Source organism: Labrus mixtus, chromosome 7, assembly GCF_963584025.1.
Source record: "Labrus mixtus chromosome 7, fLabMix1.1, whole genome shotgun sequence".
Taxonomy (NCBI): Eukaryota; Metazoa; Chordata; class Actinopteri; order Labriformes; family Labridae; genus Labrus; species Labrus mixtus.
The window spans coordinates 14,511,810-14,534,194 of record NC_083618.1 but is presented as its reverse complement, the minus strand read 5'-3'; the positions used below and the strand labels follow the sequence as shown (position 1 = coordinate 14,534,194).

The window sequence follows — 22,385 nt, the reverse complement described above, 5'->3', positions numbered from 1 at the left end:
AATGGTCTAACTTCAAAAGTTCCCTTTACCTGATAAGTTGGTAGCAAAACTTGATAATAATTCAGGATTGGTACCAGCTTGTTGCAAACATCTGATTTGGGCAATTATAAAATATCAACAGGCAAAATATTTCCTTAGTGAAACCCTGATAAAGTTTTCACAATTTTTTTGACTGATGAAGATGCAGTGCGTCTTTTGCACCTAAATAGATTTGGCTCAAGTGATTTGTGTGCTCCAGTTCTTTCTTGAGAAAAGGAGTCCACTGAATTATTTTGAAAGTTGTCTCTTTATTATTACAGTTCTTTCACCTATTTGTAGGTAACACATATTACATTTTGATATGATCAGCCTCAGATAACCAATACATCTACAGAAGTTTATGAAATCACTTTGAAAGTGTAAGCCAAGTCCTCTCCATGGATTCTGAGTTGAAAAGAGTCAGACTATGATATATATCAGTCCAATGTACGGCTGTGGAAGTTCACTAAAAGTATTCACTGAACTTATGTCACGTTTACAGACAAGAAACTTGTTCATCACGTCTTTTTCTCCATGACCACTGTTGGATTTGGCTAAACTCCCCAATGCCTCATTTCCTTTCACCCCTCCTCCCTTCCTTGTCCCCCTTTTCTCTCCCCTCTCATCACCTCCCACTCCTTCCCCCTCTGAGGCTAAGCCCGAGCTTGTCGGCAGCGGCTGAGGTTTGGCGCTCTGTTCCTGAAACCCACGCTTCAGCTTCTGCTCCAAAAACCTCCGTCTTTTCCACCCGACCCCAATGAGTGTGTGGACACAGGGAGCAGGGATTTTCTTTTTTTCTTCTGTTGTTGGACAACATCAAAAGAACATATTTTTACTTCCATTGCTTGCCTGTTGTTACATGAAAAATGCTGTTTATGTTGCCCTCTTGTCATCTTTCTTTATGTATTTTTACTGAAGTGGATTTGGCTTTTTTTCATCTGCTGCTGTACATAGATTCTCTTGTATTCACATCTATAATTAATGTATACTATAACATGTAGTACCACTTCACCTCAGTAGTGCAACCTACATGCTCCACACATAAATCAGACATGACCTGCAATGCCCCTGCTCAGGTAACACAAATGAAAACCAGCTCACACATGTAGGTGTTCAAGTGTGTGTGTGTGCTGACAGTTTGAAACTGACGACCTACTTGACAACAGGCCAACCCGTAAAACAAACTCGCTGATAACTCTGAGAACACCCGCCCTGTTCAAAGCCTCACCTCAGCTCACACTCACCTGCCTCTCTTATCAAACAGTGTTATACACACCCAGGGTTGAAAGCAATATTTAGAAATGTAGTTGATAAAGGTATCTTGTAGCAAGGTTACATGGCTGTTACAGCTTATGTTTTCTTATTGGGTAACAGGCTTCTCAAGGGGTACAGCTAATCGTTTTTTTAAATTATATTCTGTTTCTTTTTTTAACTCAAATCTGAATCTAAAACAAAAAATGTCTTATTTCGTTATTGGAAAAAAAAAGCCATCTTTTTCCTGATAGCAGTTAATGGCAAACAATGATTCCTAAACAAAAGGATAATAACAAAGCTGGAAAACGTTGCTGGGGAGAGGGACGGGTCAACTTGCTTAGTCTGCTGCCACCGTGAACCGGCCATAGATAAGTAAAAGAAGATGGATGTGTGGATGCCAGAAATGCAAAAAAAAAGAAAAGAAGCCTACTTTCAAATAATCGTGAACAGTATTCACATATTTTCAGGCTAGTTCTGATACGTTAGTTCCAGTTTTTGTTTTTCACAGGTTATGTGATGGTAGATGTGGGGGATTTGGGGTGCTTTTTTGTGGCAAAAACAAACTTATTGAAGACTTTGACTTGGCAGAAATAATGGTGGGCATTGGTTATGGCTAAATAGATTGTTGAATTAAGCAAATGATTAGCAGCTTGACTAATCATTATATCACAGAATATAAAGATAAATCCTCTGAGTTGTTTTCAAAATCATTAACATTAAAGGATGGTTAAGCAAAGTACAAAAAAAAAACAAATAATCCAAATTAAAAAAAAAGGAAAACAATTAAAACAATAAAAAAACAATCATCATAGAAACTTCAACATTTTCAAACAAATAAGGGCTCTTCCACAACCACAGAAAATAGTTTTCATAATTGTTACTTAAAGTCATTGCAGTCGTTAAAATGATACACTCCATCGCATCATTCATGATTATTTGTACAATTTCATTCACAATCAGATAAATTCCACACAAGAAAATTAATTCCACTTAATATGATCATTCATATCCTGTTGATGTATTCTTTCACTTCTTATTGTAGCTGTATTTTATTCACAGACAGTATTCCAGCTCCCATCCAACATGATTCATAAAACTGGTTTTTTTTTTTATGCCCACACATGACAATTACATCCCTAAATCTTGGCATTCAGATCTTTTTATTGTATTTATGTAACAGCGGTAGTTATGAGGTCACTTGTGTAAGCGTCAAATTCACCAGATTAATGTAGTGTTCATGTGCTGTGAGTCAGCTCCTCCTGGAACAAGCTGAAACAGAGAGCAGACAAAGTGAAAGTGATTTGTAAGATAGAACACATTGTTCAAGGGTTATTTGGACACCTTTGACCATCCGTCTTTGTGGCGCTGCCTCTCAGCTGTTATAGTAATACAATAGGTGAGGCTGAAGGCGTGTGAGTGTAAAAGAGAGAGGTGAGCAGCAGGATAAGCCACTCCATGATTCACCTCTCTCAGTGGTTTTACAATCTCGCCCAATGTCGGTACAGTGTGTTTACTCTGCAGGTAGATAAGATTCAGCCATGAAGATTTAAGGTGGTTAGAAATGCATATATTCAAATGATGAGTTGAACTGAATCTATGTTTCTTTTGTTGAAGCGGTTCAGTGATTTACTAAATACTTGCTTAAACTGGGAACAAAACCAGATGAATGTTTTTTTTTTTTTCTGGATCCACTCCGATTCAGAGAGCAGCAGAGGGATTTTGAGGACAGGTTGATGACTCAGTTTTAGGACTTCAGCCATTAACCCTTTGAGGACGAGGGTGTCCTACTTCAGTGTAGTTGTTTAACTTTTTGGTCACTACTTTAGCCATAATGTGGGTGTGATTGGAAACACATTCTGAGGCAAATCAACGCAAGGTTTGGGGAAACGGTTGAGCTAAATAGTAAGAAAAAAACAGAACGTTCAATGACTCTTGTGGTAATGTTTGTTACGTTTCCTCTCACCATCTTTCCTCTGCTCTGCTTAATCCAGTGCACACTGCATTTGATGAAACACATTTGTCAACACAGCTGTCAATCATGGCCTTTTACCCCTATTTTTTAGCATCAAATAACAAAAAAAATGAAACTTCTCAGAAAAATAAACCCGTGGTTATACCTATAGATCAACATAATAAAATGTTACTATACTGACAGTAACCAAGTTTGAGAAAAAGCATTCAAAGTGCCTTTGGTTACACAGTTTGACCCATGTCCCAGCTGTAACGTGGAGGAGGTGGGCTTCTGGGGAGCTTTCATGTAGACCCACTCTTTTGTTACGGTCTGCTGGTACACACATTGACTTTGAAAGTATGACAAGTAACAACAATGAACTTAATCATCAGGTGACAAGCCTCAGTCCTGAGTGGGCTACATAGAACTCACAAGAGCATGTCCATGACCACATATACAGTATGTACAAAGTGTCTTTAACCTGTCTATGTGGTTCTGTCAGTCAAATTAAAAATGCCCCTAATTATACCTAATCATGCATTAGCTGTAACCATTATATTATCAAAACCGATGAGATATGAAAACAAGAGATTTCATCCCTGAACAGCTTTTACCCAGTAAAAATAAATTTAAAAAACAAATGTTTTTGCTGGTTTTATTTCTTAATGTGGGCTCTAATGGGTATTACTTAGTTTTTGGGAGCCAGAAACATGTGGACACTCGAGGAACTGCAGGTTTTTGCACTTTGGCTTCCTTTTTTCAACACCAAAAGGTTGTTACTGGGATTATACATAATTCCTAGTGCAGCAGCGGCATACTTGCGCTAGCATGCCAACATTAGCTTGCTTGCATCAGACTGCTAACATTTCCTAATTGCACTTAACAAATCTCTCGCCCAATGACAGCTGGAATCGGCTCCAGCCCCCCACGGCCCCCGACCGGGAAAAGCGGTATAGATAATGGATGGATAATGGATTCCACTCTCTGTCATTGGAACTAAAATAAAATATTGATCCAGTCTTTTGACGAGATACAAACGAGGTCATCTGAGATTTACTGTACGTTTGAGGAAGTCACACTTTCTGACAAAGACACTTGTTTGCTAGTGAATGTACAAGAGACAGAACATTAACATTATTTTTTTCTCCAGGAAAATGTTCATAAGATAAGCCAATTAGCAGTTTGTTTATGTTTGTATTTGTAGAAGTTAGAGGTTAAGGATTGGTAAGCAATAATACTCACAATCATTTGACTTTAATAGAATTGTTACTCTATCATGATAACTGCAACACCGATGAGATTCAATTCAGATAACCATTTGTTCAACCTTGTTCCCATCATGATCACTGAGACATAAATTCATGAGAAACAAACTCCCTCACATCTCTCTGCACAGTTTATTTAATCTCTCTCTTTTTCTCTGTGTTATGTCAGCCTCTCCATTTCTCTCAGTCTTTCTAGTTTGGTCTATAATAATGAATTCAACTGAGAGAATTCTCCATGGCTCAGACTCCACAGCGTCAGCACGTGTTCACCGCTCTTCAGTAGACTCACACTGTATCAGATATACACTTAAACACACACACACACACACAGACATGCTTGGACCATCTCTAGGATTCCTGAAAAATTCATAACTGCTCACTCACGTTAACAACGGCCTCTTTTTTACCCCCTGTGAAAACCGAGCACTCCACCATTTCACCAGACTGCCTCATCCAACATGTTTAAGGCAGATGTTCTTTTTTTTTTTTCTATTGCTTTCATCTGATGTGGAGCATCACTCTAACACCTCAGCTTGTCTCTGCTTGTTGTTAGAAGGACAAAAGCCCCCACACATTCCCCATCTTTGAAAACAAGCTATAGGTTCATGCTGATGTCAATTGTGTATTGAACTCTTATAGCTTTGTAACATTTTGAAGGCAGTCCGCTGCAGTGATTTGTTCATAATAAATTCATGTTTAAAAAAGTGGGTCTTCATATGGGGGCAACCTGGACTATTCAACTCAGGGTCAACTTGGCAGAGAAAGTCTCTTTGCCTTCATATAAATCCTGAATGGAAACACTTTATCCCCCAAAATTACTTTCAGATTGGATGATTCTGCATACCTAAATTAAAGATGACATTTATTGTTAATGAAGGTAAACTACTCCCTTAGATGAGAGAAAAGTGAGGGTGAAAAATTTCAATTATTTTTACAGACATGGAAAAAAAGCTCAATATTGGGGTTTTGGAAAGTCCATTTATTATTATTTTTTTTAATAGATTTGCTTAAACACACTGAAGACTTTTTTTTGGATTTTGGGTAAATTAGTTTTTACCTGAAATGTATTTTTTTTATTTATTTTCAACTTTGTTGTTGTGGCTCAGTTAGAAGAGTCAGTTGTCTCTTAACCGGAAGGTCGTGGGTTCGATCCCTATCTCCAGCAGCCACATGTCCGATGTGTCCCTGTGCGAGACACTCAACCCCATGAATGTGTGTATGACTTAGTTACTTCTGATGGTCACTTTCCATCGCAGCCTCTGCAATCAGTGTGTGAATTGGTGTGAATGGGTAGGTGTGACATGCGGTGTCAAAGCACTTGTCATGACTTGAAAAGCGCTAAACAAGCTCAAGTCCATTTTACCATTTACTCTCTATAAATGAAGTTGTTGCTGAAAAAGCACCTCAACAACATTTGCTGTACAGTATGAAAGCATAAATATAATAGCACCTTTCAACTTAATATTGTTTTTGTGCCTCACAGAGAATAACACCCATACAGAAATAGTCAAAAGCAGAAACACGTTGTTGACCTTGTTGTGTAATCCATTTTAAACATACAGAAACTTGAACGAATGTCACAAATGGAACCTGTGTTGTATTCATAAGAGACTATATTTCCAAGATGGCCATGTTGCCATAACGTCACACTCAGGATGGGAAACTCAGATTTTGTTGGCTTGTTTTATTGTTATATTTCAGGTTAGTTCTGCGATGTATAAGTGACTTAAACTTGGAACATAACACTTAGACACAATAACAACATTTGAGCCTGACATCATGGCAGCATGGCCAATGTGGGAATATGGTATATTTTCTATCCATAGAAGTACTAATACAGCTATATAATTTACTATTTTTGTAATTATGCTATTATTTACAGACATGAATCATTAACCAGTAAATGTTAATTTAACCTTTATCTGTGCCTAATGAACAAAACACAGAGAAACTGAACAGACACAGACAGAATGAGTGATACATTTTCCAGGCCTGATTTTAACGTGTTGGCGACCTGTGTGTTTGGGGGCAAAGGAAACAGCAGAGGAAATGCCAGCGTTAGCGTGGGAGAGTGGAGGCTACCTCACTCCATCAGTGAGGTGAGCGGGTTTAAACAGCAGTCTACCTTAAAGAGACAGAACAGGACACAACACTGAGTTTCAAGTTGCTATCTTCTAGTTTACAATAATAGAAAGTTGGAGAATCAAAATCATCATCTGATGTATGTGCAGAATGATTTTTAAAAAAGTGTGTTTTTATGTTTGCAGGGCATAGGTAATAAAATATTACCTATTACCATCAAGACCATTTTACAGTACAAATGTCGTCTATATGATCAGGTTGTTCAGTTTTGTAGAAACATGTTGAAACCTCTTCAGTTTCTTGAATGAAGGACATTTTAATGTGTGAAAAAAATGGTTTGGAGCTGTTCCAATGACAATGAATGGAATATTTTTCTGAATACTGGATGCAACCCAGGGTGATTTTCCAGGGATATGGGCAGATCTTCTGCTTCAGAAATGATCAGTCTAATGCTATTCATGGGTAAGAAAGTTCCAGAGGGATCATATTAATCTCATTTCCCCTGTCTGTCGAAAGAGCTCTTTTCTTATCATGGATATTTATAGTGTAATATTTGGTATAATATCTTATAATGCAGATATCTAGCATGTTTTTGTGTTTTTCTCAAAAGACATAAAGTCATTGTGTTGGTTTAACCCTTTGCAACTGTGTCCAAGCTTTAAGCTCCACCTGATTCAGTGATCCAGCAATTAACATCACAATTGCATCATAATCCTATGCAGCAAGAAGAAGAAGAAGAAGAAGAATTTATACTTTATTGATCCCGCGAGGGGAAATTCGTTTTTACACTCTGTCTAGTAAACATGCTACACAAACATGAACTGAAATACACACACATGCACAAACAGGATCCTGTGGACATGCACTAATGGAGAGGTCTCAGAGTGAGGGGGCTGCCCTACGGCGGGCGCTCCTGAGCTTGTGGGGGGGGGGGGTTAGGTGCCTTGCTCAAGGGCACCTCGGCAGTGCTCAGGAAGTGGCCTGGCACCTCTCCAGCTACCAGACCAATTTCCGGACTTGGTCCGTGCCGGGACTTGAACCGGCGACCTTCCGATTCCCAACCCAAGTCCCTACAGACTGAGCTACTGCCGCCCACAAACAAACATTAAACAAACATTCTTAAAAAAAGATAAAACTTTTTTTCTCCTTTAAATATACCTGCATGGTGTTGTTTATTTAAGGCTATCTCACATCCACTTGAACTGCATCAGAAACACCTACATGTACTATTCCCTTTATCAAAGACCTAAATTATGTAGTCCATAGTGAGCAGGTAAAGGAGATTTTACACAGGTTTTTTATTATTATAATTATGTGGCATTAATACTACAAAAATTGTAATTTTCAAATCTAAGAAATTCAACATAAGACCCTGTGTGATGTCAGCTGAAAGTAGCCTGCTGTTTAGGTCATCTTTTTTCATGCTAGAATACTCTGATGTCTTCTCACTGCTGCGTTTATCAGCAAACAAAATTCATTTTTTGGTAGGGGGACTAAGGCGGTGTTACAACAGGTTGCCCTACAAAAGTAACTCATCCATTCCAGACTCAATTATGACAAGTTTAACAGGACACCTTTTTTCCTGTGGCTACTTAAGGGTACTGCCAAAAACAAAAACAAACATAGGAGCTAAAAAAAGTATTGTTCATTGGATTTAAAAGGATGTCCTGTGGTTAAGGGCGGTTGGTTCCTTTACTGCGAGCAATAACATTTGATCAATCTTAATCTATAGAGGATTACTATGTGTGCAACTTCTAGAGCCTAGAAATCATCCCAATGTAGAGTCAAATAAAATCACTTGAGTCAGTTTACCCATATAGTCTATAAATAGATGTGATTTGGTTTAGATTTCTCTTTGCAGTGTGTAAATTTGCGCTGTCGAAAATAAGAGTTTACATTCATTTCAGATGCTGATAAAAGACAGCTTCAAAAGACTGATGCTGTCCACATTTTTTAGCACCACATTCCAACAATTTGTCATTGCTTTATTGCAAAATAAACACCGAGTGAGCATAATGCTGCTGCTAATACATGCTGTTGATAGTAAGCCTGATGTTTTGTTTACTTCTAGAGTGAGACAAACACACACAGAGCGGCTACACACTCTCTAAGAGGGCCTGTTGTTGTCCATGAAGGGAGTGGATGCAAGAGGCCTGAAGTTTGCGAGTGTGTCTATGTTTGTGTACTTGCGTATGCATGTATGTATGTGTCTGCGTTTTGTTAGTGAGTGTGTGTCTGTGTGTAATTCACTGGGGGGATAAAGAGTCATTGTCTGCAGCTGGTGCATCCCCCACTCCTCCTCTGTGCAGCTGTGAGGAAATCAAACGCTCCTCTTTTCCCCCTCTCAGCCTCTGTCACAACCTGCTGATGCCTTATTAGGTCATTCATGGTGAGAAGTAGTGATGACCCACTGATGCTCTGTGCAGTTGTGCGGGTTTAAAGCACCATTGAGCTTTTTCAAATAAAAAATCAGGAGATTGAACAGATCAGCATGTGCAAGTGCTTAATATATGGGGGGAAATACTGTAGAATGAGAATTGTCAAAATTCAGAAAAGAAATCAATGGGAGAGAAATTAATTGTTTTATCAGATCCATCACACAAATGTGCAAAAATCAACAACAATGTCTTCAGAGATCTGAATCCAGCATGATGAACATGTTTCATCTGTGTGTTACAGTGTAACCAGTTAATTATTGCTTTTTGTGTGTCCTATATTCCTTTGGGGTTCATCGGACGAAGCACTGGCGAATGGAGGCTCCCACTTGACAACCGCAGAGATGTCCTGGCTCTTGCTGCCCATCAGTCTGCAGAGTTGAGTTGTGGGGGCCAGAAGGGGCCATGCGGGTAGGTAGGTAGGGTAGGCATTGTCAAGACTCTAGGATAAGGCCTGGGTCTGTTGAAGATGGCATTGCTTTTTTGGTTGTGGTGGTAAATAAGGGCCATAAGGTATAGGTTGTGTAACTTATCAATAGGGCTTAGGGGCATAATTGGGATGAGGGGTGTCTTCATTGAGCACTTGTCCTTTCATTATGGCACAAGTTTCTTGTGTTTATCTCAAACTTTTTAATGTTTGAGAATCAGAATAAACACTTTCATGTCTCGCAAACAGGTTGTTCTAAGGAAAAATTGTAAATCACATTCCTTTTTTCTCTGAATATTTGATCATTTATCTTCAACCAGGCCTGACTGCTGAAACACAGTAACAAACATGTAAAATCTGCTAAATAAATCTCAATGAAGCTTCTTAGATCAGACAATGTGACGCAGCAGCTGTTCTGTCCCAGAGAGACAACCCTGAACTAACAGTAGAAAAAGAGGCTTTGACAGGAGTAACACTGTGACACTCTGAAAATGGGTCACTCGCTGTAGTGGCCAAAAGCCAATTCTCAGTGAGGAACATGTCCAGAAATAAATTGGTGAGGAGGTTTGAATGGACTGTGAAAGAGTGAATGAGCGAGTGTGTGTCAGAGATATACTAAAGACACTGCATGACACCAATAAGTTCAGTTCCTCCCTCAGATAGTCATTAAAACACTGAGAGTATTAACAATAATAAATGAACAGGATGGTTAGATACGACCACCTGAACCACTGATGAACTCTTTCCTTAGTTAGTCCTGTTGGCTATATTTGTTTACTGATGGAAATATTAGTCCGTTTCATAACCAGCTTAAAACTCAATGAACTGCAGGATTGTGCTTGTGCCTAACCTACCTTTAATTGATAGCTTAACCTGAACACACGCTTCTTTAAAACAATCTCAGCACAAGTTCTTTTTAGTGGAACCATTTTTTTTTTCACATGACTACTAATACATTTTGTCAAGCATTTGATAGGTGATATTATTTATTGTTAAGCAAGTTATAACACAATGAAGTCATGAATTGACGTTTCTCTTATTCATAAGTTTCCCCACACACAACATATTTTAGAAATATCCAGAGCTTAAATCATCCAAGAGTGTCAGGAGCCTTGTCACACCAGTTCGTACTGCACACATTGATCTCAACAACAGGCGATCGAAAATGAGACTTGACTCGTATTTGCATATTCACCACCGAAGTGTTTTCAATGAATGGAAATGGATGTCGTGAAACACAGTCTGGGCTGCAGCCTATCTGTCTCTGTCTCTGCGCCTTTAAATCCGTGCGCTCCTCCCTCCCCGCGCTGACCAGCCCGCACTGCCTCTTTAACACATCCAGTGGAAATGACAAACCAGAGGCGCTCCACGGGCCAGCGTGTCAAACAGAAACACTAATCATGGGCATTAGCTGCAGCAACTCTTCCGAAACCCACAAACCAAGACACTAACAAGTTACCTTTTGGGCCTTTTCGGTTGGTCTGCGGACACCGTCAGAGTTGGCGCGGACTCGCCAGATGGACGTCGATGGACAGGAATGAATCCTCCGCTACTAAAGGACTGAAGCAAGGAGGAAAAGAAACCTCTGCATGTTTAAGTTTCCTGCTAAAACTACAGGGGCATCGCTTCGTGCGTGTTGGATGTGGGTGCGTGTGTGGAAGTGTGTGTTGGGTGCGTGTGTGTGCGCAAACGGAGGACCAGAAGCGGCAGTGGCGGCGGCGGTGGTGGTGGAGGTGGCCGCGGGAAGGGAAGTTTAGCGCCGTGATTTGGCTTCTTCTTTCCCTCTATTCTGTTGTGTTATTTTCATGCCAAACCGGGGGACAGGCGGATTAAGGTTTCCCTGATGAAAATTAACCATCTGCAGAGGGGCTCTGTGATCGTGACTACGATGATGATGTCGAGTAAGAGCGTGGAGTGGCTGCAGGAGGAGCTGGAGTCCGGGGCCGGCTCTCTGCTGCTGCTGGACTGCAGACCCCATGAGCTGTACGAGTCCTCGCACATCGAGTCCGCCATCAACCTGGCCATCCCGGGCCTCATGCTGCGGAGGCTGAAGAAGGGCAACCTCCCGATCCGCTCCATCATCCCCAACAACGAGGACAAGGAGAAATTTGTGAAGCGCTGCAAGACGGACGTGGTTGTCCTGTACGACGAGGCGAGTCCGGAGCGACAGGAGTCCGGGCTGGGGAGCTCCGTGCTGGGCTTGCTGCTGCAGAAGCTGCGGGACGACGGCTGCAAGGCTTTCTTTTTGGATGGTAAGATCACAGTTTGTTTGATTTGAAAGTCCTTTTCTTTCTTAAAAAACTCACAGACACAGATTGTTTACCTGCGAGTGATGGAGCCTGCTGTCATTTAAGTGTCCTTAATAGTGAACTATTAAAGCTAAAACGAAGAATGATCTAACCTGAATCATTTCATTAAGAACATCTTTGTTGCATTTTTGCCTCCTCCTTTCTGTTTGTCTATCTGGAACTTAATCCTTTATAGCATATTTCAGAAATGTCATCTTCACATTATAAACCATTATTAAGTATTAGGCTGTTACTAGTTAATTTGTATTACCGATTATTTAAACACCTCACAGACATTCAATACTTACAAATCCAGCTCGATACAAGACAGAAGTCCGCCAGTTCTCTGTTCTGTATGTCTCACAATAAGGCAGCGTGAGTTTTGTTAATAACACGTAATAATGTTATTCTAACAGTTATTATATAATGTAACACACGACACGAGCTTTACTGTCACTGTGAGTTCATAGTGAACTTTGACAGGTGCACTTCCTTCACCTTGCCGTCGTGATTTATCGCCATTGGCTTTGCTATTAAAATGAGAGCCTCTTTTGGAATATATAAATAATATATACAGAGCTGTTTTAAAAAAAAGTGTTTCAGTTAAATGCTGCAGAAAACAGCCCCGCCATGTTTTGCTCCTTCATGAAAAGACAAGCGATTTTTTTTTTTTTTTTCATGAATGAACAGGGAAACGAGGAAACGGCGACGCACTCCTCCTGAATTAATCCTCAGGCATGGCCACAAAACCTTAAATCTCTCCCTTTAAAAAAAAAAAAAAAAAAAAAAACAGACAAATGGCAGCAATTATGATATTAAGCTGTGTTTTATTTCTAGAAGTAAATAGACATGTTTCAGCGGAGGGGTCTATCCGAGCTGCCATTCACAAAAAGTCCACTGAGCTGAGAGTTTGGTGTGCTGCTCTGCTGCTTCGTTCTCCCCAGGGCTCAGCTTTTCTCAATGGAGCACATCTGTCCAGCCTGTTAGCTTATTCATAATGACGTAAATATCACGTTATTCTCCCGTCACCTGTCACATCAGTGCCTGACGCAGTGGTTCATAAAAAGACAGTGTGAGAAAAAAAAAAATAGAAACAAAAATCTTCCTTCAATCTTGCTTTTGGAATTAACCTTTAAAGTTATTCAGTAAAATACAAGTTTTACACTTATTATGCATTATTCTTTTGTTTAATTGTTTGTTATTTGGAGTCTAGACTACATGTTTTCTTGGTCAGGCAGTGTATAGCATAATATTAATAATTTATATTAATAATAGTATTAATCGCTCTGGGAATAACTCGTGTTCCATGGCGTTATCTTTTCGCACAATATTCCCAAATCATCTTTGACTCTTTCAAAAATGTTGGTTAAAATTCTTCAATTTTTGTCTGCTTTTTCTGAAAGCTTCATTTTAAATTTCCAATATGTAAAAAGCAGTGCAGGGCTTGCGCGGTGGTGCAGCGGTTAGTGCTGTCCCTTCACAACAAGAAGGTGTCTGGTTTGAATCCCACCATCGGGCAGGGCCTCTCTGCGTGGAGTTTTTGCATGTTCTCCTCGTGCTCGCGTGGCTTCCCCTCTGGGTACTCTGGCTTCCTTCCACGGTCCAAAGACATGCTCATTAGCGTAATTGGACACTCTAAATTGCCCGTAGTTGTGCATGTGAGTGTGCCTGGTTGCTTGTGTCTGATTTACTGGTGTAGCTCGCCTCTCGCCCAGTGGCAGCTGGTATCGGCTCCAGCCCCCCGCAAACCCTGAACAGGATAAGCAGATAATTAATGGATGGAAAAACAGTTCTACAATTTTCATTAAAAAAAAGAATATAACGTAATGTTTATCTGCGCTCTCTACAATTTATAAACTCTATGGACTTAAGCTTCAGTCTTAAATGTTGAGTGACACATGTTGCCTTACAGTCTATGGTTTTACTGGGCACACTTTTTTCACAATGTATTGATTTTATTTTTCAGTCTTTCTCTCAATATTGACACTTTATCTGGTCTTTTCCTGAAGGTGGCTTCAACAAGTTCCAGTCTGAGTACCCCGAGCACTGCGAGACCAATTTGGACTGCTCGTGTCCCAGCAGCTCCCCGCCGTCCTCCGTCCTCGGTCTGGGAGGACTCCGCATCAGCTCTGACTGCTCCGACGGGGAATCAGACAGAGAGCCAGGCAGCGCCACCGAGTCGGAGGGCAGCCCGCTCCCCAACAACCAGCCAGCATTCCCGGTCCAGATCCTGCCGTACCTTTACCTAGGCTGTGCCAAAGACTCCACAAACCTTGACGTGCTCAGCAAGTACAACATCAAGTACATCCTGAACGTGACGCCCAACCTGCCCAACATGTTCGAACACGAAGGAGATTTCAAGTACAAACAGATCCCCATCTCCGATCACTGGAGCCAGAACCTGTCACAGTTTTTCCCAGAGGCCATTTCATTCATTGGTGAGTAGAAGGGAGGACATTTTTAATACAAACATATTACTGTCTTAAAAAAGAATAGAAAAACTGCACACTTTGAGAAGCTGGAAAAAGCAAACATTTGAAATTATAGCTTAAAAAATGATTCCAGGATCATTATAAAGTTAGTGATAACTTGTTTTTTTGTCCAGCAACAAATGATATCATGAAATGTTCATTTCTACTTTGGTTATGTTAAAAACAAAGATGGGGGCATGTTACCACTTATTATGAGTTGCATATATTTGAAACCATTATAATAAATCAGAGATTTCTTTACGGCTCCAACTAAAGATTATGGGATTGCAAAAGTCCAACAATAATTAAAAGATTATCATCACTATATCACACGAGTTCAAGTCTAACACTTTTGCATTTGCTTATTTGATCCTACATACAGACCAAAACACAAAAATAATGAACTGATTAAAATAGAAAGGAGGAAAACATCAAATATGCATCTTTAAGAAGTTTGTTTGCGACATAAAATGTCGTTATTTAGAAATCTCGGTTTCACTCCTGGTAACTGTGAATATGAAATCACTAAATAAATAGCAACCTTTTGAGTAAAACAAGGGAACACATTCTTTGAGAATGGGGTCACAAGAATGTTACTCCTCATCTTGTCCAAGTTTCAGTATTTCCCATCATTCCCGTCATTCCTTCTCCCTGAATTCTCAGAGTGAGTAAGTTCCCTGTGTGTGTCAGTGAGGACATGAGGAGTCTCTGTTGCCCTTAGATTGCCCACCCCCACCACATCGTCTTTTTTCTTCTTCTTTTGAGCCTATAATGTTTCTGCTTAGGTGGGAGGAAGTGTGACATATGCCAGAGCCAGAGGTCGTGGCAGATTTGGGTCATGCTGATGTTAAATGATGCTGCCTGACTGGCTGTAATATGCAGGGATTACATCAGCTCTTTTAGCTAACAGCAGGCTAATTATGGGTCAAGGAGACCCAGATGTTACTGTACACAGTTCTCTTTTAAATGTGGATTCCTCAAATATCTGAGATTATTCAATTAATGTGTTTTCTAAAGTTTGTAAAGTAGGAGGAATTAGATTTTTGACTGGCTTTTTAACAGCTGTAGAAATGGACGATTCTTGTTTCACATGAATATATTTAAGGCACAAAAATCCGAGGTCCACATCCAAAATCTGAGCATCAGTTTGGATCAGATTGACTGCTGGTTACTTCTTTGACTTCTGAGTTTTGCTTCATTGGGTTTGGGGTTCCCTGTGAGGATTATTTTGGATCATTTTATTGTGGGAAGTGAGCACACATTACATTTTAATGTAATTTGGCATCAGCTCTGCAGCCTGAGCTCATGAGCCGTCTGACCCCAATCCTACAACAAGAGAGCAAGAGGAGGCAGAGAGAGAGAGAGAGAGAAAGGAGTGGATGAGAGAAAGACAGAAGGAAGAAAAGAAGCACTTAACTCTTGCTCTAATGGCTCGTAGTGATGTGCGAGGCGTCCACACTGATAGAAGGTGGAGGACGTAGCCTGTGAATAATGTAAGATGTTTTCTTATTCAACTTACTCTACAGACTGAGAGCTCGAAAGCAGAATGAAACCAGACTTTCTGCTGTCATTGAGGAAGGTCATTCAGAAAAAGAATATAAATGTAAAAGATATGTTATATGTCTAAAGCACGAGCATGTAAGTGCTATCCTATGCCGTAACTCACTGTGAAGACAGGCAGCTGACTTTCATTTAAACATGATGGCATCTCTGCTTTTCTGTTGGTTTTCTGTTGCACAAATGAATGAGTCTAATTTAGTCAAAATTATACAATTACAATAATGTTTGGAGTATCTTAAGTCATTCCTTTGCTTATTCCAAAATAAAATTTAAAGTTAGAAAAATAAAAAAAATATATGGAAGTGGCTTCACATTTTTAAAAATTGCAACTTCCAGGACCCGGTAAATAAATAAAAAAAATGCACTGTTTGAAAGTAAAACTGTTCAGACTTTAGCATTAATTAACAAAAAATAAAATGTTCAGATCTTTTCATCTGAAAAGAAAAAATGTTATGGCTCATTGTACATTGAATTGACTCATTTTGAAGTTCTAAAAATTCAGTTCAATGTTAATAAGGATCCCCGTTCATTGACAGGTCACTATAAGAATATACCATACTCCATGCATTAACTGTTATATTAACATCACACCAGACCTAATCAAATGAAATCATACTTTGATGTCAGACAGAAGTGTTAGCCCTTCCTAAGTAAAGTCTATGTATTGCTTTCACCTTTAAGAAAAAGCTAAAGACCCAGCTCTTTCATGAATACCTACTAACTTAATGATGATGGTCTCGATATTATTGATGATGATGATGGTAGTGACGATGGTTTTTGTTTGATAACGATGACTTATAAGATGGTTTCTATACTGATTAGAGCTCTCAAAAACTGCTGTCCATGTTGTGCTTTGCCTCTCTGCAATGCCTGTCTGCACCTGTGTGTCCAGTCGGACTCAAAGCTGATCGTTTGCTCTTACTGACATTGTTCCCTTTTTTCTAGATCCTTGCTTGTGTTGTACTTACTCTCTGATGTACGTCGCTTTGGATAAAAGCGTCTGCTAAGTGAATTGTAGAATTGTAGAATTGCTTCGGGGTCCAATCAGAGTTGAGCATGCTCCACACCATGTTTCAGATGTTTAAAAGATGATGCCTGGGATTCTGTTAAATCAAAGCCAGATTGTACCGACTGTAGAAGGTGCTGGGAAAATAAAAAAAACATGGATTCCACTCTGGTACTTTATATCAGTGTGTCACAGTGTGTATTGAATACAGACTCAAGAGAGTGACAGTAAGGACTACAGCTCCAGAAGTGGAAAAGGGGAAAAAAATCTTGGGCAAGAGCAATGTTCCTGACGGTCTTAAACATGTTCTTTTATTTACGCAAAGATTGTGGAGCTTCTTTTTTTGTTGAGATGAATGACTTAACTCAAGTTTTTTGCCTTGTTCAACAACTTGAATATTTCCTTTAATCCCTTGGGGGCAGGGGAGGATAATAACAAAATGTAAAACAACTTTGTTAGTTGTTTTTTAAAACCTTCTGTTTCACTATTAGTAGTGTGGGAGAATGTGAGAGGCGTCAGTGAGAGGTGGTCAAATACATAACTAATAACAGTTGATGTTGTTTCAACAATGTTCAAATAATCTGGTTGAAAGTGTTGGTTTTATTTTACCACTATATCATCAGTCCTGATTGAATTGCCAATAAGTACAGCTCTTTTTTGAAAAAAATCTTTCTTTCTGGTTTTTAATTGAATAATTTCAGGTCGTACACCTGAAAGAACGGTTTTAACTGCAGTCTTACCCACATCTCTTCCCTCTTTTATTTACTCAGATGAAGCACGCTCCAAAAAGTGCGGTATCCTGGTGCACTGTCTGGCCGGGATCAGCCGCTCGGTGACCGTCACGGTGGCCTACCTGATGCAGAAGCTCAACCTGTCGCTGAACGACGCGTACGACTTTGTGAAGCGGAAAAAGTCGAACATTTCCCCAAACTTCAACTTCATGGGCCAGCTGCTAGACTTTGAGCGGACGCTGGGCCTCAACAGCCCCTGTGACAACCACTCGACCTCCCCGACGCACGACCAGCTCTTCTTCACCACGCCGACCAATCACAATGTGTTTCAACTAGACACGCTGGAGTCCACATGAAAATAAGACAGTGGATGGTCCCGTTTTTTTTGGAGGAGAAGTGGTGTATTTGCCACGGTATCAAGCGGCTACACTGGAGGGAAACACCAGGGTTTTAATGAATGTTTGAGCCTCCCAGTGTCTTGTCGTCTGAGAGCCTGGTCACAGAGCAGCGTTGGAGGGACAGAGGAGGCCACAGGTGCCACGTAAAAAAAGAACAGGAGTCTTCTTTTTTTTTTTAAACCCAGAAGGGGATCTGATAGACAGTTTACAATAGCGTTCTCCTTGAAAGTGATTGAAATCGAGGGAGAAGGAGCCCTGATCTTCTTGTTTTGTAACAAAGAACTAAGGAGATTTAAGTGACTGAAAGACTGCAGCAGCTTCATACAAAGATAGAAACGTGGAAAAACCTCCAGTGCTCGATTTTCTGAGACGACAACATCCTCTCTGTCTTTCTGTCTCGGCTCTCGAGCTGAGCTGACTGGTGCCAAGTGGAGAATCTGGGATTTACTTGTCGGAAATCTCGCTCTACTGAATGTAGAGTTTAAAAACCAAGGAATTAACACACACACACACACACACACACACACACACACATAGTATGTATGTTTGTACTGTATGTATGTAAACGTACATAGCAGCAGCAGTCCTTAACAAAATCAGTATGTCTTTATGCATTTTTGTATATTTTTGTGTACATTTACGCACAAATCTATACCTTATATAAATATATACGCATAGAAATCTTATCTATCCAATCCAATAATGGCTTAAAGGAATGTAAAACTAAAGGGGAAGAGGTGTGCTGACACAAACAAAAAGGAACGTTTTCAGTGATATTCGTAGTTGTCTTCTTTTATTTTTTATGTCGATTTTCTTTTCTTTCTTTTTTTTCTTTTTTTTCTGTAGGTTTGTAATGACCTAATGCAGTTTGCACAGTGGTGTAGCCATTGACTTCTTGGCACTTGACGCAGGCAGATAAAGAGACATTCAGAGGAGAGAGGCCAGTCCCAGGCTGCGATGAGTCCCGACAGCTGCACAGAGGAGCAGGGAGGGAGCAGGAGCTGGGACCCCGGCAAAGGAACGAGGTCTGGGGGGGTTTAGAGGGTACCAGGGCACATGGGGCCAGGGAATCGGGGTCCCGTAGGAGGGAAGATAATACGAAGATCTGGAAATGTTTGCCAACATCTTCAGGCCCCAGTTTCTACTTCCTTTCTCAAAAGACTTCATTAGTCCAGTTGCCTAATAAGAGGCACCAGTTGTTTCCACCAGATGTTTTTTTTTCCAGTTAGAAATTAAAATCTAAATTTAAAAGTTGTTCCAATACCAATACTGCCTAAAATGCACTATCAGGTATCTGAAAAGTATGCCAAAAACAAGCAACAACCGTGTGGTTCTAGCAAAGAGTTAAATGCTAGGTAAAGCTAGCAAAATGTTAGCAATTAAATGTCTTTCCATTTATTTTATTTGCATTTCTTATTACAAAAGTATCAGAGGGTTACTTGGTATGAGCCAATATTCAGATAGGTACCAGAATCGGTATCAGGAAGGCAAAAGTATCAGAACATCTTTAAAAAAAAACACCCATGTTTTCTTTTTCTTTTTTTCAAATGGTCTTCTTTAGGTTTTCACTTTCCCAGTCTAGGCAGAGACTTTGAATGAAGGGTTAGCGGTGTTGATTGGGGACGCCAAGGCAGCGCAGACATTTCTGAGCGACTTTCTGGGCATTAGGCAGTGCCTCATACTTATATTTCCTTTCCATATTTCCTGTTCATTTAGGATTAACGGGTACAAGTTTACCAAAAAAACAGGACTATGATTGTAATGTGGCCTCCTTGTTGGGATTGTGTTGTTGTGAACTGGGACTGGCCTCAGCTACAGACTGCACTTAGCTACTTAACATAGCTACACGTCCACCTGCATTGGAATGCAAAGAGAAAGATTTTTCTATCAAGAGATCGCTCGTTTTGTCAAAGGAAAATTTGTTTGAGTTGATTCACCCTTAAGCCTTGGGTATATAGTATAAAAGATATATTAAAACACAAATGGATACACATAAATATATATATCATAGAGCTTATAGTAAACAGATCTATATTATTTTGTATACCTGAGCATGCTGTCGTGCCGTATGCTCTCTAACAGTAGACGTAACCACGGGTTTGATGTTGCTTTAAGAGGCGGAAGACGAATGATGGGGACTGTTTTTTTAACTGCTGTTGCTGCTGATCACAGCGGTACACAGCATGTGGCAAAGAGTTGTCTGAGACCCTGTTCACATCTTATCAAGAATGATGCAGACAGGATTTTTTTTTTTCAATCAAGGTTTCCCATTTTAAGAGGAGTTCCTTCATAAGCATGTTTAAGTCCGACCTGATGTTCCTCCATGATCATTTGCATAATTAGCACTTGAGAAATGCTTTATAAGGCTACCTGGTCTTCTCAATTTGTGGGCATGTTTAATTTTAAAATATTACAGTGATTGATTTGACATATGCTGTAAAAGCTTCTTCTAGCTGTAGAGCAACGCAGTAATTATAGAGAACACAATAAGGCCACAGGTGCTTAAGAGGGACCAGAAAAATGATGCTAATGTAGCTATGAGCATGATACTTTTTTACTTGTGCAGAACAAATCTGATTACCTGTTAAGTTGTAAACTTAAATTGTTTGCCAAATAGTTTTATACTTGATGTATTGATTTGAGTATTTTCTCAGACCAAATAAAAATCCTTACTCATGTAACTCAGTAAGTATTTTTAGGTTTCTATTCTCCTCTCGGTTAGCTTCCAGACCACTGGAACAATTACTGCTTTAAGAACATATAAGTGATGTTCAAACTATATGTAAGGGTCTCTCAGGCCCTTTGTTGGAACCTTTCGTTGAACATCAATAGAAAAGTAGAACACTTCAGGACAAATGTTTTTATATGATTTTTTTTTTTGCATGAGGCCCATAATTTAAAGCAAACCTCAGAAATCTGCTGTCAAAGCCTTGATGTGAACAGGGTCTACACAGAGACAAAGAGCTGGGTTTCATAGGGGACAGCAGAAGCTGAACAGGGTTGATTTAAGCTGGCCTTATATACTCTTTCTAACTTGTTTCTAATGCTGACTGTTCAATACTTTGTATCTCACTTTAAAAAAAGAAAACCTTGTGTAAGACAAGAAACATTTGTTTATCTGTTATTTGAATCATAATATGGTAACAACGGACATCGAGCTGTCTTTGTACCATAACGGGTCACACGAGGTCCTCTTTGTTACTCTGCAATATATCAAAACACCTTTTTTTGCAGTATTTTGTAGATCCAAGACCTCAAAGTTTTTAAATCTTCTTCTTTTGTACTATATCTATTCTACATTAGTATACAACTTACAGCTCAGTATGGCTTGTGGACTGAAGTAACATTTCACCTGGGGTGTCCAAATTGTTTGCCCATTAGCAACCTGGAAGGGGCTATGACATACTTTATACACACACACACACACACACACACACACACACAGCCAATAGCTGTGGTTTAGCATCCCCGTTATGATCCACAATAGATGATAACACCCCCAGGCTTTAATCATTACAAGGTCTTTTTGCGTCTTGTTTTAATATGATGTGCTCTATGCTATTCCTGTGGCCTTTCAATATGAATATATATCTAAGAATATATATGTAATGAATTTATATGCAAAAGTTCCTCTCCTATCATAGCATCAGAGACGATAATACCAACCATGCTTGAATGGTCTCCCCTTGTCTGTAGTCAAATCCCAATTACAGGAAGGAAATTGTTAAGGACTTGACCACCTGCACCCTAGGATTGAAATATATTTCAGTACGGAGCTTTTCTATTTCAAATGAAAAACGGTTGATTTTCACGATGCTTTCTTGTGCTTTTTGTGTCTTTGTAACAATGAAAGAGAAATCAAGTCTTTTTCTCTGTTTGTAAATTTGCCAGATCATGGGAACGGCTGTTTCTGTGTCCTTAAAACTTGTAGCTACATCTCGGTAAGAATGTGCTTGGGAGGGAAAGACGTGAATGAGTGAGAGAGAGAGAGAGAGAGGGAGAGTGGCAGCGATTAATACAAAGTGAAAGAAAACGTGAATGATTTCTAAAATGTTTACCTCAGTGAGGAATTTTTCAGGGATTTTTTTGACAATGCATCTTGCATCGTGTTACAGCTTCAAACACACGTTGACTAGCTGTTTTGTATTGTGCTGTAAACACTTTTTAAAAACAGATGCAATCTGTCTGTGTATAAAACAAGGGGCATGTTAACGGGGGCGGTTTCACCTTTCTGTCTGCTGAAGGAAAAAACGTTTGACCCGGTGTAATGTACAGTATATGGAAACAACACATGACATGTTTATACTGCAAATAAATACTGAAATATTTTTTTTCTTTAACATGTGTTTCCTTCTTTCATTTCCCACCGAAAATGAAATAAAACTCACTTAGAGTCGCAGTCAAAATAAATGTAAAGAACCTGTCATTATAACATTGATCAATATATTAGCATCTTCAGCGCTAGAGTATTTGTTGGATCCATTTTTGATTTATATTTT

General features: G+C 39.6%; 1 protein-coding gene across 1 annotated transcript; it reads left to right on the top strand.

The window, feature by feature from the left end:
- The first annotated feature begins 10,762 nt into the window (after positions 1–10,762).
- On the top strand, positions 10,763–22,226 carry dusp7 (dual specificity phosphatase 7). Its single transcript, XM_061043187.1, has 3 exons — positions 10,763–11,684; positions 13,730–14,158; positions 17,528–22,226. The coding sequence occupies exons 1-3, from the start codon at positions 11,276–11,278 to the stop codon at positions 17,842–17,844; spliced, it is 1,155 nt and encodes a 384-aa protein (XP_060899170.1). The 5' UTR covers positions 10,763–11,275; the 3' UTR covers positions 17,845–22,226.
- Positions 22,227–22,385: the final 159 nt, after the last annotated feature.

What these genes read in the sequence shown, in the direction of transcription:
- dusp7 (XM_061043187.1), top strand. Translation starts at nt 11,276, where the DNA reads ATGAAAATTAACCATCTGCAGAGGGGCTCTGTGATCGTGACTACGATG. An exon ending in CAAGGCTTTCTTTTTGGATG is followed by an intron (nt 11,685 to 13,729) that starts GTAAGATCACAG and finishes CTTTTCCTGAAG; the next exon opens with GTGGCTTCAACAAGTTCCAG. An exon ending in AGAGGCCATTTCATTCATTG is followed by an intron (nt 14,159 to 17,527) that starts GTGAGTAGAAGG and finishes TTATTTACTCAG; the next exon opens with ATGAAGCACGCTCCAAAAAG.